We start from the raw sequence: 19455 nt of genomic DNA on the forward strand, positions 1-19455 counted from the left end.
GCTCGCATGTCCCCAACACGAATGATCAGGATCAGACCATCTGTGACAAGTTACAACACTTGTGACAATTCCACAAAGCAGGTCGCATCTGTAGCGTTACCAGGATAAAGTTTCCCTCCTATATCCATATTCTACATATCATTTTGGTTATCATTCAAGACATTATCCACTTGTATGTCACCACATATATGCTTAAGTCACATGCAGATGACCAGGGATTTTATATTTATTGGTCTGTGGTAAAGCAAATAAAACAAGCAACCGAGCAAAATACAAGATGTGAAGTAAATATCATATATTATACAACACAAGGGTTCGTACAAACTGTTTACAAATTACAGGACACGAGACTTTAGGGCATCAACCTCAACAATCTCCCACTTGTCCTAAAGCGAAGTGGGGTGTACAATAAACTGGTACAAAATAATAAACTAGGGCGTAAAAGCCCAGTACAAAAAAATCTCCAACTTGCCCTAGTCTAGCCGCGGGCGATCCTGTAGACCCATGCTCCGTAGGTGACCCTCAAACACTATAGCCGTGAGAGCCTTCGTAAACGAGTCAGTAACATTATACTCTAAAGTGATCTTCGTGAAGATCACGTCCCTTCGATGCACGATCTCGCGGATTAGATGATACTTTCGCTCTACGTGTTTGTTGCGCCTGTGACTCCTCGGCTCCTTGGAGTTCGTCACTGCCCCACTATTATCACAATATATGGTAATGGGCCTAGACATATCTAGAACAACTTTCAGTTCTGTCAAGAACTTCCTGAGCCAGACGGCCTCCTTAGCAGCTTCACAAGTCGCTACGTACTTCGCCTCCATAGTGGAGTCGGCGATACACCCATGCTTAGTGCTTCGCCTCACTACAGCCTCCATTAAGAGTAAAGGCTGACTCTGATGTGGACTTGCGAGAGTCCTTATTAGTCTGAAAGTCAGAATCCGTTCTCCGAAGATACTTGAGGATGTTCTTCACTGTGGTCCAGTGACCCTGGCCTGGGTTAGACTGATACCTACTGACTATGCCTACAGCGTAGCAGATGTCTGGACGAGTAAAGAGCATCACATACATCAAACTGCCAGCAGCAGACGCATATGAAACCCATCTCATCTTCTCAACCTCTTGAGGCGTCTTAGGACACATGTCTTTAGACAAAGTGACTCTATGCCTGAACGACAGTAGACTCCTCTTGAAGTCCTGCATCGAGTACTTGAGCAACATCTTGTCAATGTACGATGCCAAAGACAGTACTAACACTTTGTTCTTATGATCCTAAAAAATCTGTATACCTAAAATAAACTGAGCCTCTCCCAAATATTTCATTTGGAATTAGGTCACTAACCAGTTCTTAACTGCGGTCAGTAGACCTACATCATTCTCAATGAGTAGGATATCGTCTACGTACAACATTAAGAAGACTACTGAAGCATTGATGATCTTCTTGTAAACACAAGGTTCATCAACATTTTGGTCAAAACCATACGACTTGATCGTAGTATCAAACCGTATGTTCCAAGATCGAGACGCCTATTTCAGTTCATAAATGGACCAATTCAGTTTGTAAAGCTTTTGCTCTTGACCTTGGGCTATGAATCCCTCGGGTTGCACCATGTAAATGGTCTCCTCAAAATTGCCATTTAGAAAGGCCGCCTTGACGTCCATTTGCCAGATCTCATAATTATAATAAGCTGCAATGGGCAGGAGGATGCGGATCGACTTTAACATGTCAACAGGCGAGAAAGTTTCCTCATAGTCGATTCCCTCTACCTGGGTATAACCCTTTGCCATAAGTCGAGCCTTGAAGGTCTGTACCTTCCCATCAGCACCCCACTTGCGCTTGTAGATCCATTTACAACCTATAGGTCTTACCCCATCAGGCTGATATAAGATCCCATACTGAGTTGAAGTACATCGACTCCATCTCGAGATCCATGGACTTAACCCATTCATCCCGGTCAACATCCTCCATTGCCTTCTTATAAGACAACGGATCCTCAACGTCACCATCTGCTACCATAGCAAGGATTTTCGTGAAACCCAGATAGCAAACGGGTGGGTTCACAACCCTCCCACTACGTCGAGGTTCCCTCAACTTTTGAGGTGGAACCGACCTATTGGATAAACTCCCATCAACAACTCTTGCTGATGTAACAGACTCTTCAACAACTCTTGTTGAAGTTTCAGTAGTTTCATTGGAAAGCTCACGTAACACAACTTTGCTTCATGGATTGTGCTCCTTTATATGATCCTCCTCCAGGAAAATAGCGTTGTTGAAACAAACACCCGATTTTTCGTCGGATCATAAAAACAACCCCCTCGTGTACCTTTGGGTAGCCTACAAAGAGACATAACCTCGACCATGGTTCCAATTTCTTAGGATTAGCCTCAAGCACATGTGTAGAGCAACTTCAAATGGGGAAGTGACGTAAACTAGCTTTACGCCCATTCCACAACTCTAGAGGTGTTCTTGCAACATTTTTTGAGGGAACACAGTGAGTATGTATACTGTAGTCTCCACTGCGAAACCCCAAAACGAGTCCGGTAAGGAAGCGTAACTCATCATCAAGCGAACCATGTCTAACAAGGTCCTATTTCTCCTCTCNTAAGGAAGCGTAACTCATCATCAAGCGAACCATGTCTAACAAGGTCCTATTTCTCCTCTCCGCTACACCATTCTGCTGAGGTGTACCCGACGCTGAGAATTGAGAAACGATTCCATGTTTTATCAGATAGTCCTGGAATGCCAAGTCCAAAAATTCTCCACCTCGATCCGATCGAAGTGTTTTAATCCGTTTATCCAATGCATTTTCAACTTCAGTCTTGAACTGTTTGAACTTTTCAAAGGATTCAGACTTCTGTTGCATAAGATAAACATACCCGTACCTTGAGTAATCATCATACTCATAGCCACTTCGGACTCACACATTCATAGAACCACAAAGGTCAGAATGTATTAACTGAAAAGGCTCATTGGCTCTATAACCTTTTCCTGTAAAAGGTTGTTTAGTCATCTTACCCTCAAGGCAAGATTCGCACACTAGTAAAGAGTTTTCTTTTAACACACTTAAAAGTCCATTCTTCATCAATCTCTCAATTCTATTGAGATTGATGTGCCCTAAACGAAGATGCCAAAGTTGGGCATTTTCTTTTGAAGCAATTCGTTGATGTTTTGATTGAGTTACGACAGTTCTAAACAATTCATTATTATGGAGGGAATTAATGGCTAACGGCCTTTGCACATATAAATTCAATTCCAGATTTACTGTGCAAATAAAAACACCATCTTTACGAATAAACGCTTTATCCATATTAAAAGAGATAGTATATATTTATATTGCAATAAACACTTTATAGAAATGAGGTTCCTTTTTAGTTCAGGAACAATATATACATCATTTAAAATAAGAAACCTATTCTGTAAAACTAACTGGAGTCCTCCCACTGCCGCAGCTGAGACAACGTGTCTGGTGCCTACTCACATCGTCATCTCACCGGCCTCCAGCTGTCGCCAAGATCTAATCCCCTGAAAAAAAGAACAAACATGGTTAGTGGCGCCCGAATCAATTATCCAAGCAGAATCATCATTCTTCACTAAACAAGTTTCAAGAACAAGTAAATCACATTTACCTTTATCGGCCTTGGCCTTAGCCTTGGCTGCTTTCTTCTCTTTCAGATACCAAGGATAGTTCCTCTTCCAGTGTCCATCTTAGTTGCAGTGGAAACACGTTTCTTTAGAAACCTGTGGACGCCTCCTTGGGGCGATAGGTGATGGGTTAGCAGGTGCCTTCCCTTTTCCCTTATCACCCTTCTTCTTCTTCCCCTTTCCAGAGTTAGAAGTAGAAGGTGCAGAATTCGTTCATGAGGTCGAACCTCTATGGAACGTCCTGGAGGATGAAGCAACATTTACCTCACCCTTGTTCCTCTTCTTACTTTTCAGTAAAGATTGGTAGATCTGCAACTCGTTGTGGAGAGTTGTAAGGTTATATTTCACTTTGTTAAGAATCACATTGCTAAAGTACAGGAAGCTCTCGGGCAAAGAATGCAGGATTATGCTAGTCTGGCTGCCCTCATTGATGGTAGACCCATTTAACTCCACCACATTAAAGTGGACCATCATGTTAAGCACATGTTCACGAACAGAGGCACCTTCTTCCATTTTGGAATTGAATATGTATTTAAGAATCTCATGCATAAGCAGTTCAGATGGTTGTCCAAACATCCCCCGCAGGGACTCCATGATCTCATGTGCTAAGACCATAGGCTCATGTTTCTTGGCCAAGACTTCAGAAAGACTTGCCAAGATGTAGGCTCAAGCCTTCTCATTCGCCCTTGTCCATCGTAATGCCAACGTGGCTATTGCTATTTTGAAAACGTTGCTGAAAATATAAACAAAATTTTATTAGATTTTGCTAAACCACTTTTAAACCAATTAGTTTTGCAAAACAGTTTCAAGTACCTGAAGATATAGACTTATATTTTGCAATGATACCCAGTGAGGCAAGACAAACGTCACCGATGGAGTGATCAGTTGTCCCTCTGCTGGGATGAGACATGCTCAACCATTAGGCAGAACCAACTTTTGAAACCGAACCTAACAGCCATCATTTTTCGGTCCAGAAATGATAACCTTTAACAATTCCGTGTAAGTGTGACCCCTCGCTTTCGGTACCAGAGTCCCGCTCTAATGAGCCCACCGTAGGGAAGAAGCAGATTAGGACAAGAGACTAAGTTCTTATCCTCTTACAGGAGATTAAATAAAGAAATGCGCAAAATTGCCATCCTTTAGGGGGACACTCCCAGGGTGCCTCGAGGTGATGCACAGTAACTTTATTCAACCTAACGAGGGAGACCGATGGATATGTTGTCACACTTCCTGCTCCCACTTACTATGAACACTCTCTCCATCCACCTTGATATTGACCTACCCAAACACCATCCGTTAGGGGGACACGCCAAAGGTGCCACGAGGCCGAGGGTAAATCTCACGGTGTGGACTATTTAGGAGAAACGTGAAAGGTTTAAGTGAAGCATCTTATGCCCCAAGTACCTCCCACTGAATGTTCTACCTAGGGGTTCATTAACCTAGACAATTCAGCTACTGATTTTAGTCTAAGTCGTCTTTTTAAACTCTGTTCATAAACAACGTTTGTCTATGAAATATGAACAAGTTCAAGTAGTCACATTTAAACACTTTAATGGACTGTCCTTAACTTGCATGCATGCATCAAATCTATATAATTCACCTTTCCAGGTAAGTTCCCAGGTAGGAATGTTACATTTCCGTCAACTTAAATACCCTAGTCTAGACAGAACCCGCCTTAGACGAAAGGTCCTTTATAGATAGATTTGCTACACTTTAACCTTTTATTAGCCAATTTAATCCTATTAAATTGATTAAAAGATTAAAGCCTTAGGGTTGCTAATCATATTAGAATTGTGATCTTAGATCTATGTTATCCAAGTTTTAAACACTTTAAAACCATGAACTAAACCCAAGTGAGTATGCATGTCCTTTTTATTTCTTTTAGTTCTATTTTTTCTTTAACTTTTAAAAAGAAACAACTAAAAATATTGCACAACGAGGTGTTTATGACAATTATAAAGTAACCTATGTGTCATGCTTCATGCAATTTTCGGTCATTACTATATATAACTTTTATATAACACGTAACAACTAAGCAAACATGCTATCATTCACCCTTATATTATAACAATTATAATATAAAGATGATGCATGTCAATGCTTTTTATGCATGTATAAATATAACTCTTATATTATATGATGCATGAGCATGCTCTTACATAATTAAATTATATTTCTCTAAATTATAACCATTACAATAAAGAGATGATGCATGAACATTGCATCACTTACGGTGAGATTTACTATATGTGTATACCATATGACATATAAAAAACATACAATGCATGTAATAAATAAAGGATTAATGGACTGGGATGAGCCTTTACAAAAAAAAAACTGAAATGAAATAACCCTATCTATTACAATTTTCATTAAGCAAACCGGTTCACAGGCGAACCAGGTCTTGAATCGCCAGGAGGAATCCATCGTGTAGTAAACGTCGTTGGTAGATGATCGTCCAATTCGCATTAGACGATAGAAGCAAAATTAAACGATCGCGTAGACGACAACGAGGCTGTGAAGCCTAATCGTCTATGCGATCGCTTAACGTGGCGATAGATAAATGATTTACCTTACATTACTAAGCGATCGTTTAGTCAGTTACTAAGAGATGAAGCTTAATGACCTAAATGATCGTCAAGTGCGTGCACGCGTTAAATGATACGTGAGCATCCCATCGTCTACACGATCCGATACTCTGTGATCGCGTACCTGATCGTCAATATGATGCGATCAACCCTTGATCGCATTTCCCATTGTTTAACCGATGCAATCAACAATGATTGCGTACTCCATTGTTTGTACGATGCGATCGACCCTTAATCGCCTCCTTCCTCGAAGAACCACAACGCTTGCTCCAATCTTCTTCTTTGAATGACTCAAAACTTCAAACAGACTTTGAATACAGACTCGATAACGATTATTAATGCCCAAAAAATGCAAGGGCCTTTACAAACAACTGAAATGTAAAAGAAATAAATCAAACCGAGGCTACCATCCACGAAAACATCCATTAATCCGCACATCCACAGCAATTTAACCATTAAATAGTGTAGAAATGCACCCATCAAGAACGTAAATGTCATTTTGTTGCAACATATCAAATCAGAGTATCAGAACCTGGCTCTGATACCAATTGAAGGATCTCTTAACGAAGTGTTCCATGAACGCGTTCGGATCGCTCCAATTTCACGATGACCGAAATACATCAAATATGTTCAAATGCACAGTTATGCAATCAACCAGTCAATTAATGACATGCTTTGAACAAAAAAAATAACAAGGGAGAGAGTTCACATACCAGTTGAAGACGGTATTCAAACTTTGGAACTTAATGCAGCGGATGACCTCTACCCAATCAATCAACGCCCAGCAGAAGCGTCGACTACAGCAACATGAATAACCGCACAAACACGAACGTCGCAGGGACGAACCACCAGAAAAGAGCCTCAGGTATTCTCGGAGTGAGAACCCAAAACGTGATCTTTGGTGAATTTAGTAGAGTTAGGGGGAAGAACAGATTGTGTAAGCGATAAGCAAGTGGGAGGGAATAAGAAGCTATCGTATAGCAAGATGCTTATCGTTTAGGAGAAACTACATGATCGTGCAGATTTTATTGAACGATCGTTTAGAAAATAGAAGGCGGTCGTTTAGCAAACACGACACACTATACGATCGTTTAGGTAAGCCGACTGACCGTTTAGGACTTAGTGTGCGATCGTTTAGGCGCTGAGCGACTATCGTATAGGCTCTCAATTTTAAGCGATCGATTACTTTTCACACAATGTGGTCCTTCGATCTTTTTCCAGACGAACAATTCAAAATGAAACAAATTTCATTTTAATTCATCGGTTACAATAACTGATGCAGTTCTCACTAACGCACGTCCGAACGTGATTTTGGGTTAACTATCATATAATTAACCAATTAAAATATTAATAAATATAATCATATTATATTTTTAACGTATAGTTTGATATCACATATCTACTATAGTAATTTCTCCTCTACTTGATATAAATCATATTTACATCTAATTTCCTCTAAAACAATGTGTCTCATACATTTAGCCAATTATATCATATATAATTAACCAATCCAATTATATCATATATAATCGAACTTCCTCTTGTCAATTTGAACATTTCAAATTAACCCAAACACTAATTATCGACTTTATCCAAGCTATCCAGGGGACCTAATGGACATGTGGCTCAAAGCTCCAACGGTCCGTGAATAGCTAACTAAACTCTTTAACCACGAGATCCACCATCCGTTAACTGTCAGGTATTCCACTAAAGACCAACAGCTGAACTCTTCTTACCACATATATATTTTTGTGTCCATCGGATATAACCAATCATGAGTACGATGACCTTTCATAGATGCTCGTAAGTACAACTGGGCCAAATTACCATTTTCCTATTGTAGTTACATCTCACTCCTTAAGTACCACTGATTCTTTTAATGAACAATACAACATAGTCCAACTATGTGTGAAGACCTCTCGGGCCAAGAGAAGGTGTGTGGCGCCACATTGTTCAAGCCTCGAAATCAGCTTTTAAGGGAGCTATCTATCTACTTACCCCTGCCTCGGGGAAGGAGTGAATTCCATCTTGTGTAGCTGAGTTCCTAGCTCCTAAATCAGACGAATCCCCAAAATGGTAGGTTTAAATTGACGACCTGGCCACTCGCACCCATACAGATCAAATGACCGCCCTCAATGACAGGAGTTCCCAACTCACTCAGGATTAAGGTCATGTTACCTATGGTCATCCTAGTGAAGTGAAGACTCTGTTATGAACGGTGTTATATAACGAGACGTTAACACTTCGTGGTCAGATTTTATACAAACTCTTTGTATAGGACGCCCCCGCTCGCATGTCCCCAACACGAATGATCAGGATCAGACCATCTGTGACAAGTCACAACACTTGTGACCATTTCCACAAAGCGGGTCGCATCCGTAGTGTTACCAGGATAAGGTTTCCTTCCTATATCCATATACTACAGACCATTTTGGTTATCACTCAAGACATGATCCACTTGTATGTCACCACATACATGCTTAAGTTACATACAGATAACTGATGATTTTATGTTTATTGGTTTGTGGTAAAGCAAATAAAACACATAACTGAGCAAAAAACAAGATATGAAGTAAATATCATATATTATACAATACAAGCGTTCGTACAAACTGTTTACAAACTACAGGACACGAGACTTTAGGGCATCAACCCTAACAATTTGTTGTTGGACCGAAATACTGGGCTTGAGCTTAATCTTTAATTTTAATCCAAAATTTCACGATGGGTTTGAATTGGGTTGGGTCCGAGCGACTTTAATTATTCGATCCAATCCAACTTATAATTTTTTTAATAGACTTGAGCTTTCATTGATGATGTGGCAACTCGTGATTCGCCGAAATTTTTCGTTCAACATATATATTTTATTGGTTACAGATTGATTTTTAAATATTAAGGGGATAGTTTTATTTAAAAAAATCAATATGATATACCTTTTTTTAAAAAAAAAAAATTGATGTATTCAACTCATGAAAATTAGGAAATAGATATGGTTAGGTGAGAAATAGATAGATATATAAAATAAATCTTATTTCTAAAGTATAAAATTGAAAACTAAATATTCATTAAAAACTCTACCTTATTTAATAGAATCTAAAAGCTAGTAGGATACTACTTTTAAAATAGACGGAAAATTACGTGTTTTTAAAAAAGTGATTTTAACCGATTAATTTAAATTTGTTTTATCAAATGGAAAAAAAGGTTAAGTTTCTATAATCACTTCTATCTCTCCTAAAAACAATCCAGGCTAAGCCATTGGCCACCATCCTCTTATTTAACTGACTAACATAAATTAAAAAATGAAATTATTTTAATTACCCGCAAACTAAGTTTCTATTAATTTTTAACAAGTGACCATTAACAAACTATAGAGTTAAAATCTAGAGATGTAATTGTAACAAATCACATAGTTTATAGAGTGATCAATCGAATTAAAAATTGAAGAGTAATTATAACAATCCTATATTAAATTATCTGTGTGCCAAAGTGTAATATAATTTAATCCACATCAAGATGTGTTAGCGACAATGATGTTTATGGTTGGGATCCACGATTGTTATCGTACTAAAATGAAAAAAAAATAGATAGACCGCACATAATCACCATATTCTCGTTGAGTGCAATTTAGAATACACGAGAGATGAGTGCTCCTCATTACACCCAAGTTTTTCCCTTTTATCTTGGACAACTTAGGGTGTATTTATAATTTAGCCTATAAATAAATTAAAAAGACAAAAATACAACATCGGTCGACACGTTGGCAGTTATGAGTCACATCGGATGTAACGCAGGAATCTAAAGAAAAAAATAAGCGCACATTTGCCATGTTCTTTTCTTTCATTTTCGCAGTAGCATCTCAAACTCCTTTTAGGTTGCCTTCTTTCATGTTTACTGTTCTTAGCCACATTTTTCTCGACGCGCCTCCTGGCGCGTGGAAGTTAATTTCTGTGAGCGACCATGGCTGCATAGGAACCTCCAAAATGCTTTGAATTCAAACCACCACCATGGCTTTGTTCTTTTCCCCTACTTTTTCAAGTCGCAGATCTGATGCTTCGTCTCATTGCCTCTCTCGTTTGTAACGATGCTCTCTTATTCTCAGACTTTGAATCTCCGTCTTCACAATCACCACCGTCGTTCAAGGCTCTTCCGATGGCCGCCGCGGTTCGCCAAACCCGTCCATAAAAGGAATTTCATCATTTCTTCGATGACGTGTTTCAATGCAGATTCGTATTACGGCGTCAAGGTGAGTTTTGCACTTTTGATCATTTCCTGCGAGTTGTAATCTGTTTGCTATTTGATCAATCCTTGTTTGCTATTCTTATTCGGTGAATCAGACGGCTCTAGTTAGTTATTAGAAGCAGAAGGGGAGGGGAATGAGATGAAATAGTATATGTTAAATGAACCATCAGCCAAAAGCTTAGGAACTGAGAAGCCTAATTGCGAATATAAGGGAAACAATCAACCAAGAAACTTAAGCTGATACTAAATAATAGGATATCGTAAATGAATTATACCGGTATTTTAACAAGAAATAGTCAACTCAAGCAAAACAGACAGACTTCTGAAGTTCGGTTGCGGATGGAAGAAAATCATAATTTTAAACAGAACAATCATAATTAGCACCATTTGTTGTTTTTTTAATCTTGCTGTGGGTATATATGCTTTTGTTGTTTCTAAATGCAAATTTTCATTTCTTATTAAAAAAAAAAAGAAGTTGTTATCAACATCAGTTAGTTTGAGCAAATGTTTGGTCAGATACTTAGATTTTTAATTTTGCTTCTTACGTGCAGCTAAGAGTGTCGAAGGTTCATAACACTCGATACCATCAACCACGTAGGGTGACTGAAGTTAGTGCCTTCGATCAGGTATGTTCATATGTTATCGTGTTTGATTAAATTTTATCAGGATGATTAAGTGTTGCACATGTTGATATGAGGTTCTATGGTCAACATAATAGTAATAACTTATAACTTATTGGGCATCATTTTTGAATGCCATGCTGGTAATTATGTTTTTTTTAGAAATAAGGGAATGAATATAAAATCCTTCCTCCTTGAAACTGCAAATTGTTGTGTGAATAGTCAAACTCAGCGCAAATGAGATGAAGGAATTGGTTGATGGATTATTCCATGCCCGCAACAGAACAACATTCATTTTATCTTTAGCAGATGCTTTGTTCTCTTAGAGGAACTAGATACCTGTTGTTTAAGTAAAGCTCCCTATGCTGTTCTTCGAAAATAAATATTTTGAAAATGTTGTCTAAACAGGGCCGTACTAGTCCTGTATAGATGGCTAGGCTTCTTACATTTGAATTGATGTCACTGAAAATTTGAGAAAGAAAATAGGTTCTTTTTGTGAATGAAATGATTTAACATCATTATGATAGAACTCGGACGATCTATTTACTCTTTAGGCCAAAATGCGAGGCCTACTCCGTTCAAATGCTCTGAGAGCTACAACTCAATACAATGCAAAAAGATGAAAATACTCTTCCACAGATTTACTAAATAGCTTAATTTGTAACAAACCGAATCTTCCAAAGGGCCCACATAATTCTATTTCACTCCCCATAATTAATCGTTTTCCCTCTCATCATTATTTACATTTACTTCCTCTCCTCTCTTTCGTTTTCTCATATACCGTCTAATGAACGGGGTCTATCACATTATACTAATATAGTAATATCATGTAACTTTCTTTAGGATTCATTTGATTTTGGTATACCCTCGCTTGACCACTTCAGTGACAATGAGGGGACTGCTACTGGATTTGGGCTTCCATCCAGTGATGGTGAAGACAGCGATCCAGACATCATACTAAATCCAGTTTCAGATGTTGATTTGCCTACTGTATCCGTGCAACACAATGATGCATTGACAGTCACTGCTCACCGGATGGCAATGCTTAGTAGAGGACGTCATAAACACAAGTGAGGAATCATTAGTTGTTTACTTTGATGAAATGGTTTTAGAGGTTTACTCTTCTTCATGTATTTGTTTATAATTTTATTAGTTTATAATTAATGAAGAAACAGCGAAACATACACATTTGTGAAATTCTTCTTTTCAGTACATGCCATTTAATCTACTCATCTTGTTTTCCTACACGGGCAATGAATACTTGCTATTCATTTGTCTTTAATTCTAGGTGCTTGACAATAGTTAACAGTTTTCATTTAAGCCCCATAATTTTATCTTTAATTCTAGGCGCTATTTTTATCTTGTCTCATCGAATGTCAATTTGCTCCTCTGGTGTCATAATCGCAATCTTCATGTAATTGCTAGTTAAGACTAATTGTTGTAGGACAGTATGGTCGCTTTGTGCTTTCTCCTTCGCCTTTGGTTGTTCTTTTTTGTTTTGGTTGTTGTTTATCAGTATAAGACATCACTAAGTAGTTGTTTTCTTCTTTTATCTATTGTTCTTATAACAATTAATTCACTTTTGACGACATAACATTACTTCAAATTTTGATTGTCCTTGTTGGGTCTAAATCATAAAGGCCATCTTTCTATTGCCAATAGCCAACCAAAAAACCATGTAGTGTTGATATCTTGAGGGATTCAAAGCTTCAACTAAGAAAGGTTTTTTAAGTTTGCATATATACATCTTCTTGTGATCCATTCCATTAGGAGTGTGCAAGCGTGTTGGATGATTAGGGTGGTCAGATGGTTCAATTTTAAAGAAAGTTAAACAGTATGGACTTAACACTCCTTATGGATTAGGTGATAGATTCTAGCTTCTCCAGTTCCTCGGGATGCTTGAAATTGGTTGTTGGAAAAACCTTGGAAGTTTTTCATGCAAATCTCTGTCTGATTATTGGGTTGCCGAGAATGAGATCATCCCCCCAAATTTTGCAGTATGTTTTGGAAGGCCCACGATTGAAAAAGGCCAAAATTCTGATCTAGATTCTTCTCTTGGGGTTGCAGTATTTATGATGAAGTTAAAGAGAATAATGGCTGACGGCCCTGAACTATATATATCTATCTTATATGTTTGGTTATATAATGTTTCAGCTGTTTTTAGCATTTACTCTTTTTCTCTGTGCTCACTCTCCTGTTTCAGTTTATTTGCACGATTTATCAATAATTTCTATCTAAATGGTTACAATCTGTGGATAGCATATCTCGTGAGTAACATGCACTTTTTCTGGTTTGACCTTGTGGCTGTGTTCAGGATCAGGCACGGACTTTTTACAAATACCGGGCTGATGGCTTTCTTGATGATCCTTCTTCTCTATGTGGACTGGTGTGCATGGCGAACTGTTCGACTCCCTTTAGGACCATTTCACTTGACTGGCCCTTTTCTGATATCCGCCTGTTTAGCCTCTTGTGCAGGCTATTTATGTGTTCCATTGCTCTATCAACTTAAGGCTTACCAAATTACAAGGCAAGAAAGACCTGTTAGACACGCATTAAAGAGAAAGACGCCTACTATGGGTGGATTGTTTTTTGTGCCAATTGGTATAGCTGTTGCTAAATACTTTGCTAGTTTTTCTTCCGCTGAAGTTTCTGGAGCATCAGTGGCAACTTTAGCATTTTTTGCCATTGGGCTGGTAGACGATATCTTAAGCCTAGTCAAGAGTCAGAAGTATGGGTTATCTGCCTGGATCAAACTTTTGTTGCAGGTGAGGCTTGTAATATCACCCCACCCACAAAACCCCCCCGCGCCGCGGAACTAGGTGGGTTTTTACAGTCTGAATAATTTCTCTTCTGTTGTTCTTTTACAGGTAGCTGTTGGAATCTGGTTTTCTTTTTGGCTCCAAGATGCAAGTATATCATCTCCTTACAGCATGTATACTTTCTTGTATTAATCTGACCACCCTTTTATGATGGTAACTCACATATCTATACTCGCAGTAATAAACCTTTAAGAGAAATTAACTCGGTGTGTATCATGAATGTACCTGACCTTGGAAAATGACTAATGCCTCATTTGGTAACAATTTTTTTATTTGTTTTTGTTTTTGAAAATTAAGTCAAATTTTGAGAACTAAAAAAAATTAAGTCAAATGGTTGCTCCAAGATGCAACCATTTTGTTATTTGTTTTCTTTTTGGCTCCAAGATGAAATTTGGAGGTGGAAATAGTATCTATAACTTCTAATATGTTGTTTTTGTTTTTGGTGAAAAGTAGATACTACTTTCACCTCCAAATTTCTTCCTTAGTTATCTACTTTTACCCAATGATTTAAAAAACCAAGTTAAATTTTGAGAACTAAAATAAAGTAGCTTTCAAAAAGTTGTTTATGTTTTTGGAATTTGGCTAAGACTTCAATCATTGTACTTAGGAAGGATGCAAATCATTGTAAGAAATGTGGGTGAAATAGGCTTAATTTTCAAAAACAAAAATAAAAAACCAAATGGTTACCAAACGGGACCTAAAAAATTTGCATTTTCAAGGAACCAATCCAGAGTAGAGACACGCACACATACTGATGTTAATAGTCATTAGATTACCAAATAATGCATATGTTATGTGGATGTAGCATATAGACTATCCTAAAATGGAAGCCTTTCAACCTGAAGAGTCTTCTGGCAATATTAAGTACCTAATAAATGGTCATGGAACATTAGATTAGAAAATTTTTTAGTTCTGGAGTTAACTTTATTTTGGCATTCTCTGTTCTACCAAAAACAAAATGTTGCACTTTTAGTGAACAAAACCTTTGATTTCAAATGCAGGAAAATGTTGATCCCTATGCCGGCACCTCTTGGCCTTGTATTCCTTGGAAAATGCTATATGTGGTTGACATCATTTTGTTTTGTCTCTATGGGGAATGGAATAAATCAGACGGATGGTCTTGATGGACTAGCTGGTGGGACTGCGGCCTTGGCTTTCATTGGGATGGCTATTGCGGTGCTTCCAATATCTTCTGGTTAGTACTACAGTCTTGAGCTCTTTTTCGTTTTTCGATTTTCTTTTCCTTCCTTTTCGTTCTTTCTTTCTTTCTTGGTTCCTTTCTTTCCGGGGAAAGAAACTATGATGATATGTTTTCAACATTATTTCCGGGGAGAGAGAGTGAGAGAGACTAGCTATGTGCAAACAATTCTGTTATGTTATTAAATTATGCAGTCTGGTAATATTTTGCAACTTCGTTTTTAAGCAAGAAACTGAATTTGCAAATCGGTCCTAGACATCCATCATTTTGCAATATGACTGAATACTGATGTATGGAAATTTCAAACCAGACCTTTCCATATTTGGAGCATCAATGTCTGGAGCTTGTGTTGGTTTTCTTTTGCACAACCGATTTAAGGCCTCTGTATTTATGGGTGATACTGGATCCTTTGCACTCGGTGGAGCATTAGCTGCAATGGCTTCCTGCAGTGGAATGTTTCTCCCACTATTCATTTCTTCTCTAGTTTTTGTATTAGAAACATCATCCGTTATCTTGCAGGTATGGTTCGTATTCTATCTTTTTGTTCCATTTTCTATTCTGTATGCTTGTTCAATAAGAGATAAGCTATTCTTTTTCTTAAATAAGAAAGAAAAGCTTTCATTAGCAACATATGAAAAGTAGACAAAGGGAGCCGTTTGAAAAAAGTCTTATCCTGTATTTGACAGTATTCAAAGGGAGGAACTTCTCACTTATAAGAAAATCACACCCGTAACCATAGCCAAGGAGCTGACTGTAAACTGAGACAAGAAAGATCATCAAGAGGAGTGTAGTTAAATAAATTTTTGGCGAGGGTGCACCACAAATAAGCCAGAAGTTTATCTAGTCCCCCTCCCACAAAATTTTTCTGTCGTATGAAGTTCTACTTTTACTGGTTCTTCCTCTTTCTGATCTTGTCCGAATTCCGAAATGAGTCACTATAAGGAAACCGAGCTGTTTTGTGAACAACAAGACAATTATACAAGTATAAAGAATAGCAGTTAAGAGTTCAGATTTTATATCAAAATCTTACAAACATAAATATAGTTTACTTGTTTGAGGTATCAAGTTGCAATTTGTTACATATATATGTGTGTGTGTATATATATAGATAGATATGTGCTAAGAACTTCCATTTGACATCTAACAGTACTTAAATCTTAGGTAGTATACTTCAAGATGACAAAAAAGTTCCAGGGAGTTGGGCGTCGCATGTTTAAAATGGTGCCATTTCATCATCACTTGGAGTTATGTGGCATCAAAGAACCATTCATCGTTGCTGGGGCCTATACTGTATCCTCCATATTGGCACTGGTTGCAGGTTATATTGGCCTTATTTCAGCATAGTTGTTTCTCTCTTTCGACATGTGGAATGGAAGAATCAAACCTTTGTTCTTTTACCGAGAACGTATGTCTTAACCAACTGCACATAAACTATGCTTAGGTCGCTATTAACACCCAATTTTGTAGTTATGCTACAAGTTGTTTTTATTTGTTTTTTTGGGGGGTTGCGTGGCGCCGTGGCCTATGTTTCTAGTAGGAGAGTTTTGTCCATGTCTGATAAGTATTTGCTGAAATTGCTTGATTGATAGAATATTCAAATTATATGTCTCCGATTTTCTAATTTTTTTTCAAATAAATGAAATTGTAACGACCCAACTTTATAAGACAACTAGTAGAATCTATTACATGCATGCATAAATTTTTACATTGAAGACAAGAAAATTTGGACTGTCTTACAAAAAGAAAAAAAGAAAATATTGTATTTAACCAAATCCCTACCCAAGATTCCAATCATCTGAATTGGGGTATCCCTTCAGTCATAAGTTTTAGGAAAAAAAATATTAACTAGAAAAGAAAATCTCTATTACCTAAACTCGGTCCAGAAAAAAAAAAGTCATGAAAAGAGATTGTAAAGCATGAGAAGACCTATGAACTCAAATATGGAAGCGTTTCCTAGTCCCGTTGGCCTTGTCACGGATTTCTCTTGTTAGTCGCTCGGCTATCCTTGCCCTTTACCTAAAAAATATGTAGACATAGGATAAATATAAAATACTCAGTAAGTGATCCCATTATCGGAATCAGGTGATGCATTCACATGCAGTGAATGTCTGGGGTTAGTGGGACATGCATGATGAAATTGTTTCTAAATGGCTAAGGGGATAACCTTACTCGCATCAACTCACATGTCTAGTGACTCAGAGGCACACCGTCAATCACAGGGAAAGAAATATGATTGTGAGCCTGTCGGTTCATGCATGTCTAGTGGCCTAAGGGCTCACTGTCAAACATAGAAAAGTAACAAAAACATGAACCTGTCGATTCACACGTCTAGCGGTCCGAAAGCATATCGTCAAACATGAAATTGGACCCATTGGTCCCCTGTAAATAAACATACATCAAGACGAGACAACATATCACTCCTACTAGTCTAATCATGCATCACATACATAAATTTCATGTGTAATCCTACAGCTCATAACACAACATAGCATATAGGCTCAGACATGCTCAAACTCCTCAATAAAAAAAAATATCCATACAACAAGAAGGTATCACAACTTCCAAATTCCAAAAAGTAACTTGATAAATCTAAATTAGGGTGCCTCACACGAAAGCACCGGTAATAGTATCACTTACCTCAAATTGGTTATAAAAAGTCCACGCAAACAATCTTCTTAAAACCCTTGGATAAACTTTAATCGGTCCTATGACATTAATCACAAGTTTAGTTTAGCAACTATGACCTAAAATAATGAGTCAAGGGTTTAAATTAATCATGGGTCTAAATTCAAAGGATAACCAACCACAACTTACCCAAAACTTATCAAACTTCAACAATTTTTCGCTAAAAAGTGATGGTCTCTACTTCGATGTACGATGTCCCTAAGATTCCCAAATCTTGAATATAAATTTCAAACCAAAGAGAGGTTACCAATTTAACCCAAATCCAAATGGGTAAATTAAACTAAAAAATCCAAAGAAAATAAATCTTACAAAAAAAAAAATCTAGATATCCAAATCCTTTTTGGATTTAGAACCCCAAATCCTTTTTGGGAAGAATACTTTAAACTAATTATCACACTTAATCGATTTAATTTAATTATCTTCTCCAGAAAATACAAAAAGAACTCGAAACTCCAAATTTTAATTCAATTTTTCAAATTAAATTAATAGTGAAACAATCCGACATAAATCCCAAATTTTCCTTTAATCAAAATTAAATTTCAAAATTCTTCTCTGAGCAAAAATTTGAATTGACTTATCCTTTTACAGTATTTCAATTTAACTTCGAAAATTCAAAATATTCTCAATTACTACAAAATGCTAAAGTTAAATGACGAACAAATTTGGAACGTCACAGAAATCATTTGCTTAACAAGAGTTGGGTTATTAGTATGTGTATCTGCAGCATTTGTTGAATAGGTTGATTTTGATTTTAAGATGTAATTGGTCTCTCTGTTGATTTAATTTTTCTGCTATTTAATTGAAAGAGTAGGAGTATGGTGAACAAATAATTTTGGAAAATTTTACTTCAAGGTGGGAAACGAGAAGATTTATTGATATAAAGAAAGATATACTCAAAATTTCTCGTTGCCTCAAAACTCTTTCGATTTTTTTAGTACAACAAATGAATAAAAAAAAAAAATCAAAGACGAGAAATCAGAACGAATAGCATAATCATCCCATTGAAGGTGGTCTTTAAGCAACACAACAAAATGATGAGTGGGCATGAGAAGCTAATTCATGAGCAACCTCGTTATACCGTCATTTGCCTACATAAACCCAAGGATAGAGCCGCTCACATGGATCTCTCAAATAGTATTAACGAAAGTCTGAACCTCATTCACATATCTATCATTTCCAATTATACATACAAATTATATATGAGATTGCATATAAATCTCTATTTAATAGCTTATTAAAAGATTGAAGCATAATAATCCAATGCAACTAGATAATAACAACATATGAAAATTAGGTACCTAGTCTGAATCCATAAAAGTGCTATTTTCCTAGCTTAATTCGGGCCCATTCGTGAATTTTACGTGTTTATTATGCTCTTGTGTAGGTATTGAGCAACTAAGAGATAGAACGAACCATTAGAGTCGAAAAAGGGACAAAAATGGGCCAAAACGGAGCTTGTAGCATCAACCGTGAAGAAAGGAAGAAAAATGACCAAATTACTCCTATGGAGTGTAGCAATCTACCTTTTACGCTGTGCTTTACACTTGAAGGCGGAGACCAACTTTTCATGGAGTATCGCAACGCTGTCTTGGAGCGTAGCTATATAAATTTTGATGGACATGGAGAGACATGCGTGTGCACCTGAGCGCAACCCTGATGCTCA

The 19455-nt window shown here is 37.4% G+C and overlaps 1 protein-coding gene across 2 annotated transcripts; it reads left to right on the forward strand.

The window, feature by feature from the left end:
* The first annotated feature begins 10090 nt into the window (after nucleotides 1-10090).
* Nucleotides 10091-16779, forward strand: LOC120082613 (phospho-N-acetylmuramoyl-pentapeptide-transferase homolog). 2 transcript variants are annotated; one of them, XM_039037865.1, is made up of 8 exons: nucleotides 10091-10474; nucleotides 11022-11096; nucleotides 11934-12160; nucleotides 13405-13855; nucleotides 13958-14022; nucleotides 14911-15104; nucleotides 15418-15626; nucleotides 15794-16245. In XM_039037865.1, exons 1-8 carry the CDS (start codon nucleotides 10313-10315, stop codon nucleotides 15821-15823), a joined length of 1413 nt encoding a protein of 470 aa, XP_038893793.1. In that variant the 5' UTR covers nucleotides 10091-10312; the 3' UTR covers nucleotides 15824-16245. The 2 variants fall into 2 exon arrangements, with proteins under 2 accessions (XP_038893793.1, XP_038893792.1); XM_039037864.1 differs by lacking the exon at nucleotides 15794-16245 and adding an exon at nucleotides 16269-16779 and having other exon boundaries at nucleotides 10093-10474.
* The last annotated feature ends 2676 nt before the right edge of the window (nucleotides 16780-19455 follow it).

This window comes from Benincasa hispida, chromosome 8, assembly GCF_009727055.1.
Source record: "Benincasa hispida cultivar B227 chromosome 8, ASM972705v1, whole genome shotgun sequence".
NCBI classification, from domain to species: Eukaryota; Viridiplantae; Streptophyta; class Magnoliopsida; order Cucurbitales; family Cucurbitaceae; genus Benincasa; species Benincasa hispida.